Below are 23935 nucleotides of genomic sequence, written 5' to 3' on the forward strand. Positions count from 1 at the left end.
AACAACGATTTATTTGTTTTTTGAAGTCGTAGTAAATTATTGGTCGTCAGTGAGGAGGATTCCTCAATATAAGGTATCAAATAGATATTTTTGCACGATAAGATAGGTTTGGTTATATAAAGGGCGTATTAGTACCAGTGGTGAGTCTTAAGAGAAGTTACACCATTAAAAGTTATTTACGTATTTTATTTTATTTTTATTTATTTTTTTTCTTTCGCTACAAGCTAAGACAAGAAAGCTTCATACAGTTACAGAAAGCTGTATAGAAAAATGAGTACATGAAGTAAGCTTTCTCTCCTCAGCTTGTGGCGATAAAAATTTAAACTTTTAACGATGTAACATTCCCCTCAAAAGTCGCCACTGATCCATATTGATGTAAAAAGTGTACATGATATATATATATATATATATATATATATATATATATATATATATATATATATATATATATATATATATATATATATATATTCAAAAAAAGTAAAGTGGTTCAAAACTTGTTGGAGTGAAATCTTAAGTACAAAATGGTGAGATAAATGTGATCGTGTTTACGCAATCGAACTTACTTTATGTAAACGATTATACTTACTCTTTCAAAAATAATACTGACACGAGTTCTGAAGTAACGAAATAAATAAAGACCAAAAAGGAAGATAGGAAAGAATATATAAAAAAGGGAATACTAGAAAGAAAAGACAAGGAACATATTAAGTTATCTATTCTGTTTAAGTTCTTGTAGGTCGAAAACGGTTTGATTATGCATAATAATGTTCTTTATTTTCAATTCTAAACAATAACCAGTAGTGTGTTTAGGGAACTTTGAAGCTAAGAATTAAAAATGCAAAATGACAAAACTGGAATAAAAATATTGGAATTAGTAGAAAAAAACTATTGATCTCTTGATGGTAGAAATAAAAGAGAATTCAAGACCATGACAAAATATATGTGCAAGGAACAAAAGTGGTCGTGGAATATATTATGTATCATAAGGTTTATTTCATTGTAGTGTATGCAATGTTTTCTCAGAGGCTTTGGTCATTTATTGATTTTGGTAAGTACACGAAATTGTAATAGTAAGAAACATTAAACTAGGATGCAGTATGAACTCCAACTTATTTTAATGTAAACTGAAGATAATTGTTTAGAGTATATAGTATTAGGAACTACCATACAATCATTCAAATGAAAGGCAAACAACGGTGGTGTTCGGAGATTCGAGGCAAAAATACTGCGGTGCTCATATTTCTGGAGATACTACTTTTCAAACATCAATCAGTAAGTATTAAATGAGATCATTGAAGGAAAAGCAATATGCACAGAACTCATAATATAAAAACTCATCTTGGTTCCAGAATATTGAAGGTAGCTCTCGAAAAATTTTTCTACTTTATATTTAGCACAACAACTATAAATATCGACAAAATTTACAAGAGATTAATATTATAACTGAATTTGTAAAAATAAATAAATAAAATAAAAATTGTGATTCAACCGGATGAAATGAACATTTGTTTTGTCAGATAATAAGTAATTTAAAAATTTTCAGACATTTTTTAAATTTCTTTCCTACAAAATTCCGGGTTCAAGGTGAGTTATTGTATTTTGAATTACATTTATATATTTTGAGAATTGGCTATAATTTTGCAGCTGATTTTAGTGATTTAAGTGTGTATAGCGAAAAAATGCAATGATGTATGAACAGTCGCCAACAAAAGAAATTCTTCACCCTATACAAATGCTGCCAATAAATTTAGAACAAATAGACAGATTTATGTACTATATAGTCCGTGTACGAGTCTTCGATGTAGAAGACCTGAGTTCTATTCCCGGTGGAAGATTATGTTCAGGTCCCACGTTAAGCTGTAGGTTCACGTCTCACAAAGCCTCGATGCTGTAAGGATCGCGAAACTTCAATCTAGCCAACCAATGAATTTAAATATTGGTTTCTTCAACGAGGAGGGACCGTTATTCAATATAAGGTACTGGAAACTGTTTGAGTTGATTCCGTCATTCCAAAGGCATTCATAAAAGAACATGTATAGGTGTGTTCTATTCTTTTGCTGGAGACTGTACGTCTGCTTACCTAATGTAGTATGTGAAAAATGCAGCCAATGAAATAGATTTACACATGCAGTAATAGAATTAACAATGTAATATATATCAGACGTGATAAACTCAAGAACAATCCATGCATAATTTGCCAATGTATTTCTAATCTGCATACGAGAAGATAGCATTTCACTGCTTATAATCAAAATATAGAAAAAAGCTGATATTAGTAATGTATAGGGAAAGAAGTGTTGATAAAAGTGTGCCTAATAGTACGTCACATATCCTAGATTTCAGGAAAAATATTCTAATCGGGAATCTTGATCGAAGGGGTAATTAAAATATAATTTAATGTTTATGTTATGGTTTATGAGCAGACATACACTTATGGAATTTCTTCAATTTTATCTAAAATATAAAAGATCAATTTTCTGCTCTATTTTTCAAACGTTATTTAAAAGTTCAAATTTCAAACTCATTTCAGGGAATTGTTTTATTTTATAGTAATACCTAATACCACAAGTAACGGAATTTTAATTTGAAGTTCTTCATCACGTACTCTATCTCATTATTCTAAAGGTTTCAAGGACACAAAACATTGATGTAATAATATCGATTCAGTCTTCACAGTAGCATATATATTTTGTTATCTTATCTATAGAAAATATGGGGTAAATGTATATTTGTAAGACTTACCGGTACTTTTCCTCGCCTATTTTGATCATATTCCAATAATTAATTTCCTTTTTTTTAACCCAAAGGAGAAATCAGAAATTCCACTTTATAAAGCTTGTGTTGAATGTTATAATTAAACCATGAATTGTAGTTTATTTTGTAACGTAGAATAAATATTAAGAAAAGAGCTTTCCAAAATTATGATGTGCGCCTTATTTAGGAAGGAAATTCCGCAACAGAGGTAATTTATGAAAGAACCTTAGTCAGTTCATGAGAATCATCTCTAAATAGAGAGTAATAAGATTTCTGTCAAATAAATGTTGAACTGAAATCATGCATGAAATCATCAGCAAATACGAACAGAACTAATAGACTGAAATAGCAATATCGTCATTTCTTTTCTGTTGCCATGGTGATCGCCATGTTTTTTTCTATACAAACGTGTGAAGCGAATGGTGTATTTTAAATTCTAGTACAAACAAGGACAGCAGCTGTAAATTTATTTACAATTATAAAATGTTTTAACGGCTATAAAGTTGGTGGGAAAGGATACAGATTTAGAATATGTATATACGTTTAGGAAACTATGAATAAAATCAAGAAAATTCAAAAAGAAAGTAATATGTAAGGAACTTATTTGTAAAAGCTCCACATTTCTAAGTGATAAGGTAGAAATCAAATAATTAATGTAAACGTCATTATCTTGTAATCCACCTTAAGCAGCAATTATATACAATATAAACTCCCTAACGTGCAGATCGACAAACTGTCGGCACAAGGAAACTGTAAATATATACGATTTTAAAAGAAAACAGTGTTTTAGAACAATCTTAATTCTACTGGGACATTTATTGTTCTTGTGACAATTCTTGATTATGGAAGTGCACAATATGAATGTCTACAATATTACAAAAGAAAGGGGAGAAAAGCAAGCCTTTGGAAATTTTCAATCCGGACCAGCAGTGGATATAGGTAAGATATTTTCTTACATTCCCTATCAATTTTTTAAAGCATTTAGAAACAGTTCAATAAAAAAACATCCAATTATGAACGGTTCAGCATATATTCTAAACAACTGTTAAACATTAATCCTGTTTATGTATGATAAATGAATCAAATTTCCAGAATTACTTAAGGTTAATATCTGATTATGAACAAGATGAGTACACTTGTTTTCTCTTTTTCTTTTTCTGTATCTCTTTTATTCAGTTTCATTGATTAGAAATATTAAATATATATATATATATATATATATATATATATATATATTTCATTCACTATAATGTTTGTAATTCCGAAATATTTCATCACTGTTTCCGCTTTGCATTTAGGTCTTTAGATATTTAAACTACTTGTTGTTTAGAAAATAAAATGGCGATCACTATGGCAACGAAAAGGATGTGACGTCACACTATTTCAGTCTATAGGATATGAATATAATATAGTACGGATTATTGTTTGGCTTTAGCCTATTTCTACACCTTACCAGACATGTAAATTGTCTTTTACACTGAGAGAAGTCTTACAAAGTAAATCTCAGTGCAGTCTCAGTACATAAATCAAAATAATTACAAATAATAATAGCTTAGGTAAGTTTAAAGTTTGTTGGTAATTATAATGTTTCAAAATGGATTTATAGTGTAAAGTGATGCTAGAAAGATTAGTTAGTTTGTATCCGAAAGATGTGTTTATACTACTGTACTAATAGTTTAATAGAATCATGTGCAGGAACCGAAGAGAAGAACGGTTGTTCATTCTTCTTGCATTTATACAAGACAGAAGACACACACACCCTATCTCTACAGAGATTTTACTTACTACCATTAAAATAGTAGATCAGTACATGGGCCATATACAAAGATGGCCGATGCCTGAAATCAAACGCAAGTTTAAGTCGAAAATGAAGAGTTTTTAAGCTTGAAGGAATGAATAATGTTAAGATTTTCAAAAAAAATCTGAGCTTTCGCGTCACATTCTATGGGATAGTGCATTCACACTTGCGTGTTCGCTTTATCATTTGTTAGTGACAAATACTATAAAAAAATAATAGGTGGTTCAATTACTATTCTATAAATTTTCGTGATAAAAATACTAACCTGATTTCTATGAAAATTAATTCAAAAAGTTTATGTTATATACTTACTTTTGAGCCTGTATATGACAAATATGATTCAATAATTTCGTATATTGGGTTATACAGAGAAATCATTTCCTTTTATTACTGAAACGACAAGGAATTATACGGTTCTGATTTTAGCTATGTCTTTTGTATATGTATTTTAATGCATTTGTCTTTGTAAAAATTATTTTTTTCTATACACAAAGATTTAATATTGCAAGTACTATTAAAGTAATTCTGAATTTTTATATAATAAAAACGTCATTATTTCATAAAGTGAGGAACACTGAAATAACTTCAGCAGAAACAAAAATTAAAATCTTGAAACATCTGTCTTATCAGTAATAAAAAGAAAAATTTTTCTCGAATTTAGTTTTAAGATGGTATCGATAGGATTATTATTTATTACTATTGCTGACTTGCATTGGATTTGCATATTAACGCGAAGACTTTTTGACATTATTATTGTTATACTGTAGCAACAGAACATTCCATATAATTTTCCCTATTGGTTGTACTAGTAAGGTTCCCTCCTCTCTTTTGGTGCGGAGATCCCAGATATTCGATTCCCGGTGGGAGTACGTGTGATTCAGATCTCACGTTTAGCTATGCATGTCTCACATAATCTTAGTGTTGAAAAGGGACAATAAGATCCAAGCAAATAAAATTGTATTGGTTGTTTAGGAAACACGGTATGTAAAGTTAATACTTGGCACGAGAAACTCGTATATTAATCCGACTAGAGTTAGAACTTTGGTAGGAAAATTCATATGAACTCAACAGACTCGATATTCCGGCAGGGATTACGAAATGTAAATAAAGAGAATTATTACTTTATTTTTTCTTCCTTTTCTTTTTATGGTAAGTGTCCTTAAAAAGAGAAGTCGTCTATAATTGGATGTCTTTTGTTAGTTTAACGTCCCACTATTATGCACCGGTGTTAAAAGAGACAAGCATGTTACTTTGAACGAGTACTATTTGGAAATGAATATATATATATATATATATATATATATATATATATATATATATATATATATATATATATAATTCCATAAGTATTCCATTGTGCAACATTAAAACTTCAAAAACAATTTCTCTGCTTTATCTTCTCTTTTTCTACTAAAGAAATAATTCAGCTGACAGTGCTTTAAGTTCACAAAAGAAGTTTCTCATTAAAGCTATATATATTGTGCGTGCGTTGTGCTGTATTGAAAACGATGCGAATAGGTCTACAATAGGTGAATTTGCAATTGTATATGTGTATGTTTGGAAAAGCATTTGTTACAGCAATTGTGAAATTACCACGTGAGTGCAACTTATCTTATACTTAATGGTCGCAGGTTGAAGCTGAGGTTTATACATTGGTGAAATGAGGTATTCAAGGATACTCCTCGCTGTTACAAATGCTCTCTCGTTACTCTTAAAAACAACAGAAATTGAAGACGAAAATTATAACTCTACAACTGAAGTTACTGATTTACAACAATTTTAAGTAGGAATAGTGGAAATGGTACTCATTAGATGTACTCACTGTTGAAAAACAAATCTCCAATTCAGCTATAATCTTTACCTATTTTCATGAACAAATAACTATTCTTTCTAAGAATTAGGAAATTTTATTTATTGAATTGCAATATTGTTGTAAATTTTTGTCTTGGTTTCAAATGGGAAAATATTGGAAATTAGTGGATATCCAAAGGATAGTGAATTAAGATTAGAACTGATATCATTTACGTATGTTTCAAGTTCGTTTTTTTAAAAATTAAAGTTAAAACTGAGCTTATCCATATTGTAAATTTCTAATGAAATATTAACTTAAATATCTTTGCGATTATTTTATCAAGTTTGCTTTGAAATGCTTTAAGAAACTAACACTTGCCTTAAAAAAAAAAAAAAAATATGAGAACTTTTAATTTATCATGGCATTACTTGGATTCATAATAAAGAAGTACACGTTTGTTCTAACTAATTGGATTCAATTTTGAATTACATTTGTGATTATGAAAGAATAATGTAACTGTTAAATATGTCCTGCAGGGTCTATATTATTAAGTATTTTTTAAATGATATGAAATATTTTTTCTCATACAAACAGAAATATTTTTTCTCACACAAACAGAAAATTCATTATCTTAAGTCAGGAATCTTAATTTATTTAATATCCACGAATCCATCAGAAATTTCACTATAAAAAAAAAAAAAAAAAAAAAAAAAAGTTTGCTGTAGATTAAAGTTAAACTGAGCAGAGAGTTGTAATTATTGATTGTCCTATGCCCATACCGAAACTCGAACGCAAGTTTTGAGAACATTAAACAGAATAGTTATTTATGTATGAGACATCTTAATATGTACTGCATAACATAATTCGGCTAAGCTAATGATAGAATTAACTGGGTTTAAACGAAGTGAATGAAAGATACGTATTGATTTAAGTTTAGAACGGAATTTAATATAAAGTACAAATAAATTAATAACAGAAATGACCTTTTTTTTTTTTTAATATAACATGTAAATTATTTGCTATCACTTACTAGTTGGAATGTGTTTGTACTATGAACTTGAATAGTATCATAGTGTATGGTCATGTTTACACTCTCGACATGTCTTAATTTTCTGCTACAATACAAAATGAATTGAGGGAAATATATCAATGTTCAATTTACAAACTAATTATGTGTTTAACAAAATGTACCTTTGTAATTTTGCATACAGACTTTACATTCATCTTCAAAAACAAATGAAAAGTGCTATCTAAACCTTACAAAATTGATACTTTATACGAGTATTCAATATTTTCCCAAACACTTTATATTTCCTGATTCGACTTTCATGTTTGTATTCGTACTAATACGAATATTAATACTTTTAATTAAGTAAATGGAATATAGACAATCAAAAATACATTTCATGAGTTAAAAGTAAGAAAATTTAATTAATGTCAATTCTTTTAATATATATATAGATCTAGTAGCAGTTTGTCGAGTTCTTAGTCATAAAAGTTTTAAAAATTCGTATTCGAGGATAACTTTATTTTGTGATATTTGAACAAAACTGAAAAAAAAGTTTAAAATTTATTTAAAATTACATTATAACTATCAGTATTCTTAGCTATGTACATTTAAAAATACACAAATATTATATTAATGAACATTAAATAAGACCGTTAAGGATATGGATAATAACAGAAATGAAAATGGAGAAGATACTACCTAGCACGTAAAGATGAAATCGTCATACATCATATGTTTGAAATACAATAAATTATATGGAATTGTACTTAATTGTTTCTGAAAACTTCAAATAATAACAAATAGCACATAAAAGTTAAATAAATCCTTTGATCGCAAGAAGCAAATCAAAAGATTCTAACTCTTTAATCAGTATATACAATAATTTGGTAATATTTAAGCAATACAATTATAAAGTGTGAAAATATGTCGCTAAATATGAAAAGGAAAAACAACTTCCTACGCAACTTATATTTCTTGAAATAGAATTAAATGTGTGCTTAAAAGTTATTCACCTCATATATAATATTTTTTTAAATTCAAACTTCAAAAATAATTTTAAAAATATTCATTAAAAATGCAATTCAGAGTAATAACTTTGTAACTCAAAATATTTCTAATATTACACTTTTCGACATATTGAGATTTCACGTGTGTTTTACTTCATTATTGTGTGTATTGTGTAGCTCAATACTTAAATTAAAGAAAATATGTAGATAATTAGTTATCTATTTTACTTAAATTAAATTTTATACTTTGAATATTTGTCATATCAAAAATATTTCATAACGGGAAGAAAAAGTAAATTCAATTGGAGAAAGGCATCTTTACTTTTTTTAAATTCATATTTACCTTCTCTTTGTTTCATATACATGTCAGTGTTCTGTAAGAAATTTTGGCATGAACTTACTGCATAAGTCGTATGTAGTATTTGAATTTCATATTTTAATGTGAAGGGTCCTTAGATTAAAAAAAAAAGCATAATTATTTTATGAACTTTCTGTAGCTTTTATATAATTCTAACCTATTGTATTTAGTAAAATTATTTAGTACAAATAGAATTAAATGTGTATTTAGAAGATATTCACCTCACATCAAATATTTTTTACAGTTCGAACTTTAAATATAATTAAAAATATTCATTAAAAATGTAATTCAGGGTAACAATTTTGTAACACAAAATATTTCTAATGTTACACTTCCAGACATGTTGAGATTTCTGTGTGTTTCACTTTATTAGTGTATTCTGCAGCTCAATACTTAAATTAAAGAAAATGCGTAGATAAATTAGTTATCTACGCTCACTTAATTTAAATTTTATACTTTGAATATTTGTCATATCAAAAATATTTGATAACGCGAAGAAAAATTTAATTGAATTGGAGAAAGGCATCTTTAGTTTTTTTTAAATTCATTTTTATCTTCTCTTTGTTTCATATATATATGTCAGTGTTCTATAAGAAACTTTGCTATGAACTTACTGCATGAGCCATAACTAGTATTTGAATTTCATATTTTAAGGTAAGTGGATCTTAGATTTTAAAAAATAGCATAATTATTTTATGAAATTTCTGAGACTTTTATATAATTCTAAGCTATTGTATTCGGTAAAATGATTTAGTATAAATGAAACTTTTTTTAGTCTTTTCTTTCAAGATGTCTTTTCGATAAGAAAGGGTTTTTTTTTCACTAATTAATACTGAAAAAAATATTGTTTGTGCAACTCACTTGATTGTAAATATGCAGTTATAGAATACGTAATGGTTTACCATATCTGCATATTTAAGTTTTCATGAATTGCGTATTTTACGTATTCTACTTAGTATATTTTTCTGTTTAGCAGAAGAATTCTTACGTATTTTAGTAGGAAAATCTTGATTTAAACCACAATATTGCCTTCCTTTAATTATGTCAACAGCATTACATGCAATTATCGAACCTGTAGTACTTTCTTTGTTGGATAAGTTTAGAATTGTATTCAAATTTTGTGTCTTATAGGTATAGTTTTCTATGTAAGTATATCAATATTTTATTCTCGCAGACCGCTATCTTATTATTATTCCATTCTTATTTGTATTTCAAACCTTATTTTTAAATATGAACTTAAAATAAAATATAGAAATATAATGGAAATGGAATTGCAAATAAATAGACGTCTTTTATAGTAAATATGCATTATGTTATTCATATTATATGCATATAGTAAATATGCATTATGTTATGGTAAGTTCGATTTAGCAAGTACGACAAACTTGATTTGTTTGTAATATTATGTTGACAACTTACGACTTTTAAGAACGAGTTATACTTTTATGTTAGATATGGTTAATGTAGCTTTAGAGAATCGACGATTGCAGCTATAGCTCAACAAAGGCAGTGTTTCCGAGAAAGTACGGTCACAGAAAAAAATCCCACTGAATGAGAGAATTACTTCTCTTGTTCTTTGAAACCGTTAATTCGTTTTTCACAGGGAATATGGGTTTCCAGCACGTTTCAGTTCATCTCCAATTCTTTGCGATGCAGATCTGAGTCTTTCTCGTTCCTCTCTTTGTTTATGCATGATTTCAAGACTTTTTCTCGCTGCAAGGTTATATCGTTGGCTGAGTGACGTATCGGTAACTCGTAAACGTGGTATGTGTCCAGTATATCCTGCTATTGGAGGAAATTCAGGAGACACCTTTCTCTCTGTAAAAATAAGAACATAAAAATAATCAGTAATAATTCGCATACTTCGTTGTTCATGTTATTCCAAATGAAAGTAAACTCACCTTAAACCTGTTTAATGTTCAAAACTTCTGGGAATAATTTTGACTACTTACACTGTAGCCTTAGACGGACCAACAAGAATGAATCACGGAATTCTAGATGCTACAATGGCCTATAGATTAGAGAAATCGGAATGCTCTTATCTAGTTGTAATTTTACCTTGATCATATACACCAATCATGACCAAATGACCAGCGATTCGGCCCCCGAAAAGATAAAAATGTATGACTTTTTTTTTTTAGAGTTTTTGCTTCTATAAGTAACAGGAAGAGCGTAAATTTTGACTTTTAACTGTGAAAATGTATCCTTTAATCTTTTAATTACCAAGCGCATATTGCAAGGGTAAAGTCGTTGTACCGGCCAATTTTCAGTATAATGCAGATCTTGTATACCGTCAAATGTTCGTAGCTCAGATCCTTATTGGCCTAGCTTAGACACATGAAACAAACAAACAAACAAACAAAAGATACACAAAATAGTGAATAGAATATTTTCTTAAGTTACTATCGTTGTATGTCTATTATTGTTTACCTATTTATTTTTTATTGCTTAGCTCCTAAGTATGGTTTTTATTTTACGTAGGCAATTGCACATTATACATTAGGTATCATTGATATTCACCAAAAAAATCTTGAATATTCACCACAAAAAACAATTGTAAATAAGCATAAACATCAACATTGTATCCTTTCCTCCTTACTGCAAATTTATTTTTCAATGTTCACAAATCGTAAGCTCAATTAGTGATGAAAACTACCCGTGAAACTTCAAATTTGAAATGATTTTTGTTGTATTTGTATTTAATTGCTATTTTAATAAAGCTATTTATATGGATAATAGTGTCCAATATTTATTTAAACTCTTTCTATGTGTATGAAGATCTGGATTCTTAGTGTGAATAAAGAACGATTCAAATGTGTCCCCTTTCTATCTGCGACGTTGCTTTATGTAAGTCAAATGGTATTTATAAAGTCAATGGTATTTATATTCTATTCATAAAGTGAAATACAAATGCAATAGCACTTACATAAACATAACCAAGCACAACATAAAAAGTAACATTAAAGAACACATTAGAGAATCCAAAGAAGACAATTCAGCCATCTCAAATTTACCCAATCATTTAGAAATAATAATAATAATAATAATAATAATAATAATAATAATAATAATAATAATAATAATAATAATAATAATAATAATCACTTATTTTACAAAAACCAGCTTTGCAGATAGGAACACATTTCAATTATTCTTTATTCGCGTTAAGATTTCAGATCTCAATAGATAGATGGAATTTAAACCAAGACTGGTATACTATTATAAATAGCTGTATAAAGTAAAAACCAATACAGCAGAAATTAAGAAATCAAGATTATTTAAGATTTGTTATAGTAAATAAGCAATTCCGAAGCTTTTTCAGTCGTCATGCATCGTTTTCAAAAACGGGATATGTCGCGGAGTACTAGTCTTCACGTAGTACCTATTATACAATATATTGTACGTACTGAATAGCATGACAATAATATTGATAATGGAAGGTAGTTTAAGCGTTTGAGTGTATTAAACATAAGATTTATTTCATTCGAAAATTTTATTTCCCAAATCTAATTTCACTTTACAGGCTATACATAAACATTCACACATACACATATTTAATTCAAAGTGAGTATTGTAGATCCACAACTTTTTATACGGTACCTCATATTTATTTTTTTAAATATACACTTGTGTAACCAAATAGTCATTCAGAATAGTTACTTATAGAGCGTAAAGAACATTTTTATATTATATTCTAATTGACTGACCTGTGACATGTTCCTTTGATCACCATAAAATACGAAATGAACCATTTATTTCAGACAAACTACACAACTCTCCTTCTTCAGTAGTAAGTAGGCTTATATCATCATAGTCACAAAAAGTTGGTTACATGCTAAGATGCTCAAGTGGAAATAATGAAACAAGAATTATTTTTAGCTATAAGATACCGTTAACTATAAGATACCAATAAGGAACTGTAGTAGTAAAGCACCACTTGTAACGAAAAGCAAAAATCATGGGTCAGCACTCAACGATTATATACACTTACTAAAACGCTAAGTGCACTACTTTTATTATTATTATTATTATTATTATTATTATTATTATTATTATTATTATTATTATTATTATTATTATTATTATTATTATTATTATTATTATTTCAGGTCTTTCAAAAGCTAAAATTATTTATATGTGAATTCTTGGAGGCGTTTTATAAGCTAAGCAAGTACTCATTAGAAATCAACTAGGCGCCATTCTAAAACAGTTTATGAAGTACAATGTTTCCATATTCCATTTTAGTATTTCAAATTGATAATATTTAGTGACTTTTTGTGAAATGATTTTTTTTTTACAAAAACTGCTTAGTGTGAAATAAAAGAAAATAAAATTATTATACTAGTCTCGTGGATCTAATTTTTGTGGATAAAATTTGTAATGATGTCGGAGTCTATTCAAATTCTTTTTCCAATGTTAAGTTTGGGGTTTTAGATTCTAATGAAATAGGTTTCAAATACTTTTTTTTTAAATTAAAAATGAAAGATAATGTTCTGAATTTTATGCTTAGATTTTTATAAACGTTTAGGCAGCCCAGAGATAGTTGCTAGTCTTTTCTAGATCCCTTTAAGTGTTTCTTCAATCTAGTCTTTACGTTACTTCCAGTCATACGTATTTACAAATCTTTACAAGAACACTATATTTGGTAAACCCTACTTGGAGTTTCCATCTACAAAATAATTCTTAGTATCACCTAAAACTCTTTTCGATGCTTTAGGTTGTTTAAAGCTAACTTTTAAATTATGATTTAGCAATGTAAATAACAAACATGGAAATTACAGAAAGAAATCTCATTTAGATGTATACGACTTCTTCTTGTCCAACTTAAAGGATTTTCCATTGTTTGTTACTTTAAAAAATGTAAGCCAACCTTCGATGGTGATCCTATAGCCAAACTCTTATTAATGATACAATTTAACTATTTCTGTTAATTCTCTTGCAAAGACACTAATATGTAGACTTTAATGAACATGTTGACCTACATGTTACTTTTAATCATCCATGGGTGAGCAGATTTCTTGGGTACAAAAATATTACTGGCAGTAGATTTTTTGTAAATTTTAAAATAGAACTTACAGCTTCTGTAAAAATTTCCAAAAGAATTAATAGTTATTTCTCTCGAATTTCTCCCTAAATTTAATTTCGCAATTAATTGTAACCAGTTTCTTAAAAGTAAATTGTAAGTAGTCTTTCGTCCTGTAAATGTATAATGAGAAATTTGCTATATCTGGCTTGCCTAAGTATCTACAAAAATCTAAACACAAGTTCAGGACTTTAAAATCTTGCACCATTCTACATCTTTAATTAAAAGAAACTTATATGAGACCTAATTTGATTAGGACCAATAACTTTACACTTAACACTGAAAAAGTTAATTTGAATAAAGATTCGGATAATACTATTACAAATTTTATACACAAAAATTAAAGATCCGCTAGATTAATATGATAACTTTTTTCTTTCATTGCGCATTAACCGGTTTCTGTACAAAAAAATTCGATTCCACAAAAATTACTAACAGGTAAGTTTTACCAACTTTAGAAATACAAAATTGAATATAGCAACGTTAAATTTCAGAAATTGTTTTAAGATGAGCATTGAAGGGTTCACACATCGAAGAATTTTAACTTTCGGAAGATCTTCAGTAAAAACACATAACATTTAATAATGCAATTAATATTTTGGTAAGGTGCACTTGTTATAAAATTTTTTTGTTGATGTGTTGTGTGATCTACGTTTTTTGCTACAAGTGATGGTTTTGCTATTACAATTTCGAAAAACATCTTAGAGTTAAAAATTATTTTTATTTCATTATTTCCATCGGCGTTTTGCAGCATCTCAGCATGTGACGAACTTGCACAAGATAATATGTCTACTTACTATTGAGGAAGGACAGTCGTATATTCCGTCCGAAATATATGATTTATTCCAGAATTTACGATGATCACAGGAAATGTCACTCAGAAGTTTTATTTAGTCCAAATTTCTTTAATTTCACAACACAGACTACATCACAAAAATTTAAAAAAAAGAAGAAATCAACTGCATTCGAGAACAAATTCAGAGTACGTAAAAAAGCATGGTGGTTTAGTGGTAGAACGCTCACTTCTGATGTGAGGGTCCCTGCTTCAATCCCAGGCCATGAAAGTTTGTTGGGTACAAAATCGTTCCTGTGGGTTTTCTTGAGGTTCTCCCGTTTGCTCTCACATCATCATCATCACCAATTATCTTACAATCATTCACTTTCATCGCTCATCCGTCTGCTTTAGCCTACAGAACATAATCGTGGTACGTAAAACTGGAAGATGTAAGTTCATTTGAAATTCAGAGCACGAGTTTTGAATCCACAATTTCTTACACCTCGTAAATCTTATCTTAGAAAGATATTACATTTGCGCAATCAAAAACGTTACTTGGAAGTTTCAATTTTGAATTTCAGTTTTCACGTTCTGTGTGATTCCGAGGAGAGTAAAGTAAAGTACGTGATTCATGACTTGCACTTTTTTTTAACAACAGGCAACAAACATTGTGTTTGGCACAATAAACGCTAACGAAGCCTTTGCTCTTAGCGTTTCACGCAACAGGAGCTAGTCGTAATTTTGAGATATTATTACTTTTTTTTTTTTGGTCTCTACCTTCTTTTAGCGAAGCAAATTTTGGTAAATTTGATGTAAAGATCTTAGAAATTTAAACTGAAACAAAAATATTGTGTGTCAAGTTCCAAAGTACTTGGCTGGCATAAGTAGATGTTATTCTCCAGGACTGTTTACGAGTGTTTAACTCCGTAATGCAATCTTAATTTTTAGGAGATACCACTACACGCAATTAAATGTAATTCACAGTTTATCTGCTAAAGAAGATTTTATTTTAACATCTTGTTGTAAGTTTGTTCTAAAGCGATGATCCAATTGCCTTTATTAAATTCTGTTGCTTTATCATCTCAGAAATTTGCGGCAAATGATTTAAGAAAATTTTTCAACCAAGTATGTTGCGTCTCCATATCTGACATATGAAAAGGAAAATCAAAGAAAGCAAAGCACTTTTGACAGCATCAAATTGTATATTCGAGAAATTAAAACTAAGTAACACTTGATTGTTGTAATTAATTCAATTGTTTAATTAAAATAGATAATTATCATGTTAATAGTTTATAAAATCGTTGTTGATTAATAAAAAGTACAAATAATCAATATGTAAAACTAAGAAATAGACATTATTGTGTCAATAGTTATTACAGCAAGATTGTTTTGAAATATTGTACAATCGTATAGATAAGAATAGCTAGTAAGCATATTGACTTTTCAATCTATACATATTAGTATCTATGGTGAAGAGGTTACAATTAGTGTAGATTGTTTCAATACAGTGTACATAATAGTTTTCCCACCCGAAGGATATATTCTCAATTTAATGATTATACTATACCCCTGATTGTCTGCAAAGCAAGGAAGTTCTTGTCATTTATTGACAAAAACTGCTTTATAAATTTCAATTACTTTCTTGAAAATAAGTCTGTATCATATTATACAGAGTATTCATAAGAACCCTTAACAGTTTTGAACAAATTGATACTGTTATTTTATTTCCTGCCACTGGTACAGTAAGTATAAATGTATTTGTTTGCACTTTATGTGTTAGCTTTATTTTCCAGATCTCAATATGTAGATCATTTGTTGCCCAGAGCACATCTAACTGGTATTCAATTTTATTTCATGTTTGGTGTAACGGGTCATCAGTAGTGGACCCAGTGACTTTCTGAATCCTTTGCTTCAGGTCTCCAATGTTCCGCACTTTAGTACAAGAGACTTGATCTTTACATAAAACCTCAAAAGAAAATGGAAGTAATATCTGGTGAGCAAGGGTACCACCTACTACGGTATCTGATCACTTTCATCAATTCAGTGGTCGACAAAACTTTTATCGAGGAAAGGACACCAGAGCAGTGTGATACAAATAACACAATTAGACATTAAGGAGTGCGGTGGCTCAGTGGTAGAACGTTCACCCCTTGCCCAGAGCACATCTAACTGGTATTCAATTTTATTTCATGTTTGGTCCCTGGTTCGATCTTAGCTCGCGCCGTGTGGACTTTGTGGTAGCATTTCAGAAAGCCCAAATGCACATTAGTCCATTAAACTAACATCTAACCAGGATATTATGGAAAGAAGTTCCATGAATTCCGGTTGCAGCTTTCATTAGCTGTTAGAAGGCTACTGATATTTTGGCTGTGTAAGTTACGCCTTGTATTACTGCAGATCCACCCGATTAGGATCTTACTTACAATATGGAGATATTTTTCGAGTACCGTAGATATTTGTCAATACATATATATGATAGTAGACAGCATTGATTTTCCCTTTTTATTTTTTTGTGCAACCTATTCTTTACTTCTTCTTGCAACAGAATCTCACCATAATGAAACCTCTGAAGTTTTCAATGCTGACAAACAAAGTTGCTTCGTTATTTCGCATCAACACTTCTGTAGTTATTGCTTGAATCTTTCCACAATAATTGGTTAGGTGAATTCATCTTTCGTTTATTTTGACCACAAAGTTTCGCCCATCTCCAGCTAAATGGAATCCGTACAGCTTTCTGCAGTTGGTTTTCCGTTCTATGCCATAACTGAGTTTCAGAGTGTGAACACTGGTTATTTGTACTCTGCATATAATCGTTTATAAATAGCATCATTAATATTTGTTAGAGGTATATTGAGTTGCCTGGGCATAGCATAATACTTCGGCGGATTCTCAGAAACAGCCAATTTGCCAATTTTTAGAGGCTCTGTCTCATCAATCTGTAGTGCCCTTTTTTTCACCGTTCTGGTACGGCGCAGGCAATACCACAATAAGTGTTATGCTTAACATTAGAGCATCGGACTTCCAAGAGCTCGTTGCCAACGTAGGACAGGCTAACAAGGAAGGAAACAGGACCTTAGCACATCAGGAATAGATACGCAATACATTCCATAAGATGACAATGGAAATCGAATACAAGTATAGAATATTGACCTGCTTTTATTATCATTAATGTGTATAGTACACAAACAGTTGTCCTCTCATCACCTCGGTATAGTCCAGACGTTATGCCAATTCAATTATATGTAAACATTCATATATCTCCAAAGTTATCCCCATTAACATCTAGTTTACTTAATAGCATTCCTGTTCTAAATCTGACTCATCCCAATGCACATAATTAATATTTATTCATTGTACATCATCAATTAATTCTTCAAATTGTCGCATTTTCATCATATACACTGTATATATCAATAAACATTTATATTATATTTATACTAACAACAGAAGGATGATCACTTAATTATAGGAAGCAAACTGAATCATTTGATATGGCAAAAACATACACATATAATAACCGATTAAATAAGTATGAATGGGTATAGGCATCTGTTGTCAACTTTGTGATGAACTTAGCAATACATATACCTTATTCTTCCTGATGCAAAAGACGTTATTTATAAACAGGAGAGAGAAGATAATCCAGTTACGGAATCCTCATGGATTCCGGACTATTGGATCTAGTATGACATATTTAAGTTTTCTTTCCTTCTGAACGACATTACTATATATACACACAGCTATTTCAATTTCAATCACTAATAATATAAACAAACAGAAAATCTCAATTCAACAGAGGAAAAAGAATACAACTGGCTATAATTTCGCGGCCATTAACGCCAGTACACCGATGGCGCAGGTTAATTATAATCCAACATTAACTTATACAACGTAATAAACAAAAATAATAGCATAAATCCAATACTAACAATAACTAATAAATTTTTGGTAATGGTAAAGATAAACAATAAGGGCGTATTAAAAGAAAAATAATCTTATTCTGTAATGGAGACCAAACGGGTCCATTACAGTTTGTCCCGTCTTCAAATAAAAAAAAATATATACATATATTTTTTTTCTGATTGTCTAGTGCAAGGTACTTAAATAACCGGGCACACTAAAATCACAACACAGGACAAATACACAATAAACAATAATAGAGAAACAAGGAACGAGTGAGCAAAATTTACATGAACTAGGCTTCATTCACTACTCTTATCTTTCTTTCGGAATTTCCAATTCATCTCTTCTTTTTCTTTCTTCACTTTCCGTTGGTCAATCTTCCGTTTCATCTTAAACCATCCTCTCACATTTACAGTCCTGATTTTCTTTCGTTTCTTCTTTCTATGACGGTTCTTCTTTTCCTCTCCTACAACTTTCCGTGTCCATGTGTTCGATTTCCTTGTGTATTTCCAGGTCCAGATATCCCTATTCAAGGTTTTCTTCAGGTTACGGATCCTCCTTCCAATTTCATATACTTTTCTTCTCTTCTTTCGATGCACATTAAGGATCATCTCTTTCACTTTCTTTGCGCTGGTCTCCTTCCTAGTTTTGTAATTCACACAAGTATTGGCAGTATGCTCCAATCTTTCTTTGCTGTTGCTTCTAATCTGAAGAAAGTCGAAATCTTCACCCTGTGATCCTTTTTGTAGTTTTTGCACTCTTCTTGAATTATGTGACACGCAATTATTTTCTTTATTTTCTCGGAGTACTATTTTCTTTTGCAATGTCTTACTTCGCTTCCATTGTTGATTACTCTCATCATCATTCTTGTCAGATTCTGGCGAATAATCAGAGTTTGATGGTTCTTTCTTAAGCCTCCGATACTTATGTTCCCTACTACACTTGTGAACGGATTCTGAAAGCTTTTCATTCTGTTCTTGTAGCTTGGAGTTATCTGCTTCCAAAGGCTCAAAATCGACATTCTGTGGTGTACTCTTGGATAGCACATCTCTAAGACCTTGAACTTCTTGCTTCTCTCGGTCTAGTTCCTCTTGTTTTTGTTTCAAACTCACTTCAAACTGTGCCAACAACTGGCCACGATTTGTCTTGAATGAAACCATTTCCGTTTCCTTCAAATCTAAAGCCTCTTTCAGACTGTCTATTTCCGTTTTGAGACTATAACTCTCGTCTCGAAGACTATCAAGTTCTTGACTTATAGTCTTTACGTACCTTTCATTCTTCTCACAAGTTTTAAGCTGTATTTGCAGCTTCTCAATTTCAGCATCTTTTTCCCTTATGGCAATAGAATTATCACATATAATAACTTCAGCAAGATTCAATTTTTCAGAATACTTGTTAATCTCTGCATTCCTTTCTTCTTTTTCTTTTGATTTTTGAGAAAGCATTTCCTTCAGTGCATGTTGTAATGAAAATATCTCCTTTCCCTTCTCAGACATTTCTTTATGTATCGTATTTTCCTTTTCGTGCAACGTCTTTCGTAACTCCTTAACTTCCGCGTGCAAATTTTCTTGAAGCTGGTGATTCTTTTCAAACTGTTTTCTCTGTTCTTCTAAATTATTTTCAAGGCTCTGAATCTTTTCATCCTTTTCTTGCACAAGAGATTCCAAATTCTTCATTCGTGTTAGCAAAGATTCAGTCTCACACTTGTGCTGTAAGACCATGTTATAGTTAACTTCTTCGAGAGCTTTATTTCTTTTCTCCAGAGTGAGTCTATCTGCATATAATATTTCAATCTTTTGTTCATAATTATTCACTGATGACAATAACTCATTCACTCTATCCGTACACATTTCAGTTTTACGTTTTAGCTTATTGTGTTCTACATATTCGACTTCGAGAAGTCGCTGGTGTTCACATAGTTTTTCACTAATCACACCGAGTTCACTGTCTTTAGCACCAATAATGCTTTCATAATCCGCTATACGCTCCTCATAAGATCTGATTCGATCCAATAAAGCTTGTTGTGCATTTGTTGTTTTTGCTAATTTTGATTCCAGCTCCGTCACCTTATCATTAAGAGTGGAACACTTACACGCTTGAGTCCGTTCTTCAAGAGTTTTAATAGTTTTTACCTTTTCAGCTATTTCTTTGTCCTTTTGTTTTAACTTGGTCATGAGAGAATATTGGTCTGCTTCCATATCACTCATTCTTTTCTTCATCTCTTCAGACTTTGTTTTCTGTTCATCCAGAGAGAGTAAACAGTCTTGAAGCTTCTGTTGTAAACGATTATTCTCTTCGCGAAGACACTTCATCTCGTTCAGTTGAGAACTCGTTTCAGATTTGATGCTCTCTTTCATTTCATCCAAAGCGTTAACATACACAGCTGCCTTGTGAGTATTTGGTGGCTGTGGTTCTTTCCTTGTGGCTCCTATATTCTGGCGTGATGCCTCTTCTCGCAAGCTACATACCTTCTTCTGTTTACTTCGGCAACGGTCGCAAATCCAAATTTCTCCAGTAAAACTCATTTGTACATAGCTTTCAAATGTCATGTTAATACACCTAAAGTGATAGTAGCATTTACATTTTTCACATATAATTGAAGCAACTATTTTGCGTCCTTCCTTAGGTGATACTTTTCTTTTTATACAGCAGGCATATTGCCAATCCTTGTCTAAGTCTTCCTTCTTATTATTAACTTCCATCATTTTCATATTGTCCAAAATCCAGTGATTCATCCGCATCTGGTCATCTTCTCATGTATGTATCCTCTCATGTTTCTCTTCTTGTTACCTACTCACCACGTCGTGCTTCAGTAATACCAGACTTTACTGTGTCCTGGATAAACGGTCGCCAATTCTGTAGTGCCCTTTCTTTCACCGTTCTGGTACGGCGCAGGCAATACCACAATAAGTGTTATGCTTAACATTAGAGCATCGGACTTCCAAGAGCTGATTCGTTGCCAACGTAGGACAGGCTAACAAGGAAGGAAACAGGACCTTAGCACATCAGGAATAGATACGCAATGCATTCCATAAGATGACAATGGAAATCGAATACAAGTATAGAATATTGACCTGCTTTTATTATCATTAATGTGTATAGTACACAAACAGTTGTCCTCTCATCACCTCGGTATAGTCCAGACGTTATGCCAATACAATTATATGTAAACATTCATATATCTCCAAAGTTATCCCCATTAACATCTAGTTTACTTAATAGCATTCCTGTTCTAGATCTGACTCATCCCAATGCACATAATTAATATTTATTCATTGTACATCATCAATTAATTCTTCAAATTGTCGCATTTTCATCATATACACTGTATATATCAATAAACATTTATATTATATTTATACTAACAGCAGAAGGATGATCACTTAATTATAGGAAGCAAACTGAATCATTTGATATGGCAAAAACATACACATATAATAACCGATTAAATAAGTATGAATGGGTATAGGCATCTGTTGTCAACTTTGTGATGAACTTAGCAATACATATACCTTATTCTTCCTGATGCAAAAGACGTTATTTATAAACAGGAGAGAGAAGATAATCCAGTTACGGAATCCTCATGGATTCCGGACTATTGGATCTAGTATGACATATTTAAGTTTTCTTTCCTTCTGAACGACATTACTATATATACACACAGCTATTTCAATTTCAATCACTAATAATATAAACAAACAGAAAATCTCAATTCAACAGAGGAAAAAGAATACAACTGGCTATAATTTCGCGGCCATTAACGCCAGTACACCGATGGCGCAGGTTAATTATAATCCAACATTAACTTATACAACGTAATAAACAAAAATAATAGCATAAATCCAATACTAACAATAACTAATAAATTTTTGGTAATGGTAAAGATAAACAATAAGGGCGTATTAAAAGAAAAATAATCTTATTCTGTAATGGAGACCAAACGGGTCCATTACAAATCTCACTGGAATATATTTCAGACGGAGTTTGACTAGTGTTACAGAATCAGGAAAAGACACTGATCATATCGTCTCACTATGTCATTCACTGTCTATCATGCAATAAAAACATCTGTGGTTTTGGCACTATTTGTCAATGCTGAAATAACTATATTTTGCGTTTGAAGGTGCAATAATGTAGTCTTTTCAAAATCAGTTTACTTTCGGTGGCTCTGCAGAATGCGATCGCTCTCCTACCAGATTCAGCAAGCATTAATGTGTGTATAATGAAAGTTTCGTCATATATGTTGCACTTGCGTGGTGCTGTGCACAGTCATCCGAATGGAAGCGAATAACCGCTCTCCCTCTAAGATGATTTAAACTAAAAAGTAAATATTACAGTATTAAAGCCGGTGAAGGGCTTGGCCTATCAGATATTACTCGTAATTGGGAATATGTAGTCTGGGCATAGGCACCCATTGTCATTACTTCTGTTTTTCTCGTCTTAAAGAGTTCTCTTATGTTTTAGAAATCTTAATCAATTGTTAAAATTGTGCTCATAACGTTAATCAATCTCTCGTTAACCAACAGGTACAGGCAACATATCTACAATATTCGTATGAAGATATTTTGTGAAGCATAATGTTTTCAAGAAAAAACAAGTAAAAAATAAAATGAAAGATGTAATTCTTTTCAGATTTTGGCAGAAACATTAATTGAAACAAGCATATTTATTAACAAACTTAAAGTAAAGTGACAAACGAATTTTGTTAACTTTGATAAATTTTAACAGTGGTTGACGAAATAAACCGCATTGGGCGAGTGCAGAAAAAGAAGAAAAAATCCAACCGAGATATATGTATACAGAGAGAGGGAGAGAGAGAGAAAGAGAGAGAGAGAGTGTGTAGAACTAGAATAATGACTTTATTTGAAAATATTCTCACACTAAAAAACAAATCTGTACTACAGAGTTGCTAACATATAAGTAGCCCGACGTAATACCGGATACCGACCAAAAAAAGAGAAATACGTAAATATGAGCTTACCTGCATGTTACAAGAAATACTGAAAGGAGACCCCGTTAACATCAAGACACTTCTGCTCACAATGCAGCATATTGGCTGACGCTCCCTGTAGCTCTTTACAGGTGATGTTTCACATGGTGTGGGTAATATTTTGATGCAGATCAGCCAGGGTATGGAGGTTATTTGCATACATGTACTGGTTTAAACATCCCCAGAGATAAAAATAACAGAAGGGAAAATCCAGGGAACGAGGGGCCACAACGTCTTGCTTACTGTGTGCTCTTTCGTAAACAGGTCATGGAGCAACGCCAAGCATTTGTTCGAAGTTGTGAATATGGCTCCATCTTGTTGAAAGTAGGATTACAGTCTTCCTTGTGGTGTCAGTTCGTCGTAAAACTGTTTCGAAAAGTCACGATGAATCCCACTATTCTCTGGTTGCTTTAAAGAACACTGGACAAAAACGTATTCCTGAAACTGCGCACCAAACGCCTAT

The 23935-nt window shown here is 30.9% G+C and overlaps 1 protein-coding gene across 1 annotated transcript in view; it reads right to left on the reverse strand.

Moving 5' to 3' along the window:
• Window positions 1-7086: 7086 nt before the first annotated feature.
• The window catches only part of LOC145666758 (ciliary microtubule inner protein 2B-like), a 171484-nt gene continuing 154635 nt past the window's right edge, over window positions 7087-23935 (reverse strand). The window contains exon 5 of the mRNA XM_081734311.1: window positions 7087-10539. Within this exon, the coding sequence (XP_081590437.1) occupies window positions 10319-10539 (221 nt within the window). The 3' untranslated portion in view covers window positions 7087-10318. The remainder of the gene's footprint in view (window positions 10540-23935) is intronic.

The sequence above is a fragment of the Thermobia domestica genome, chromosome 12 (genome assembly GCF_964235325.1).
Source record: "Thermobia domestica chromosome 12, izTheDome1.hap1.1, whole genome shotgun sequence".
In the NCBI taxonomy this organism is placed as follows: Eukaryota; Metazoa; Arthropoda; class Insecta; order Zygentoma; family Lepismatidae; genus Thermobia; species Thermobia domestica.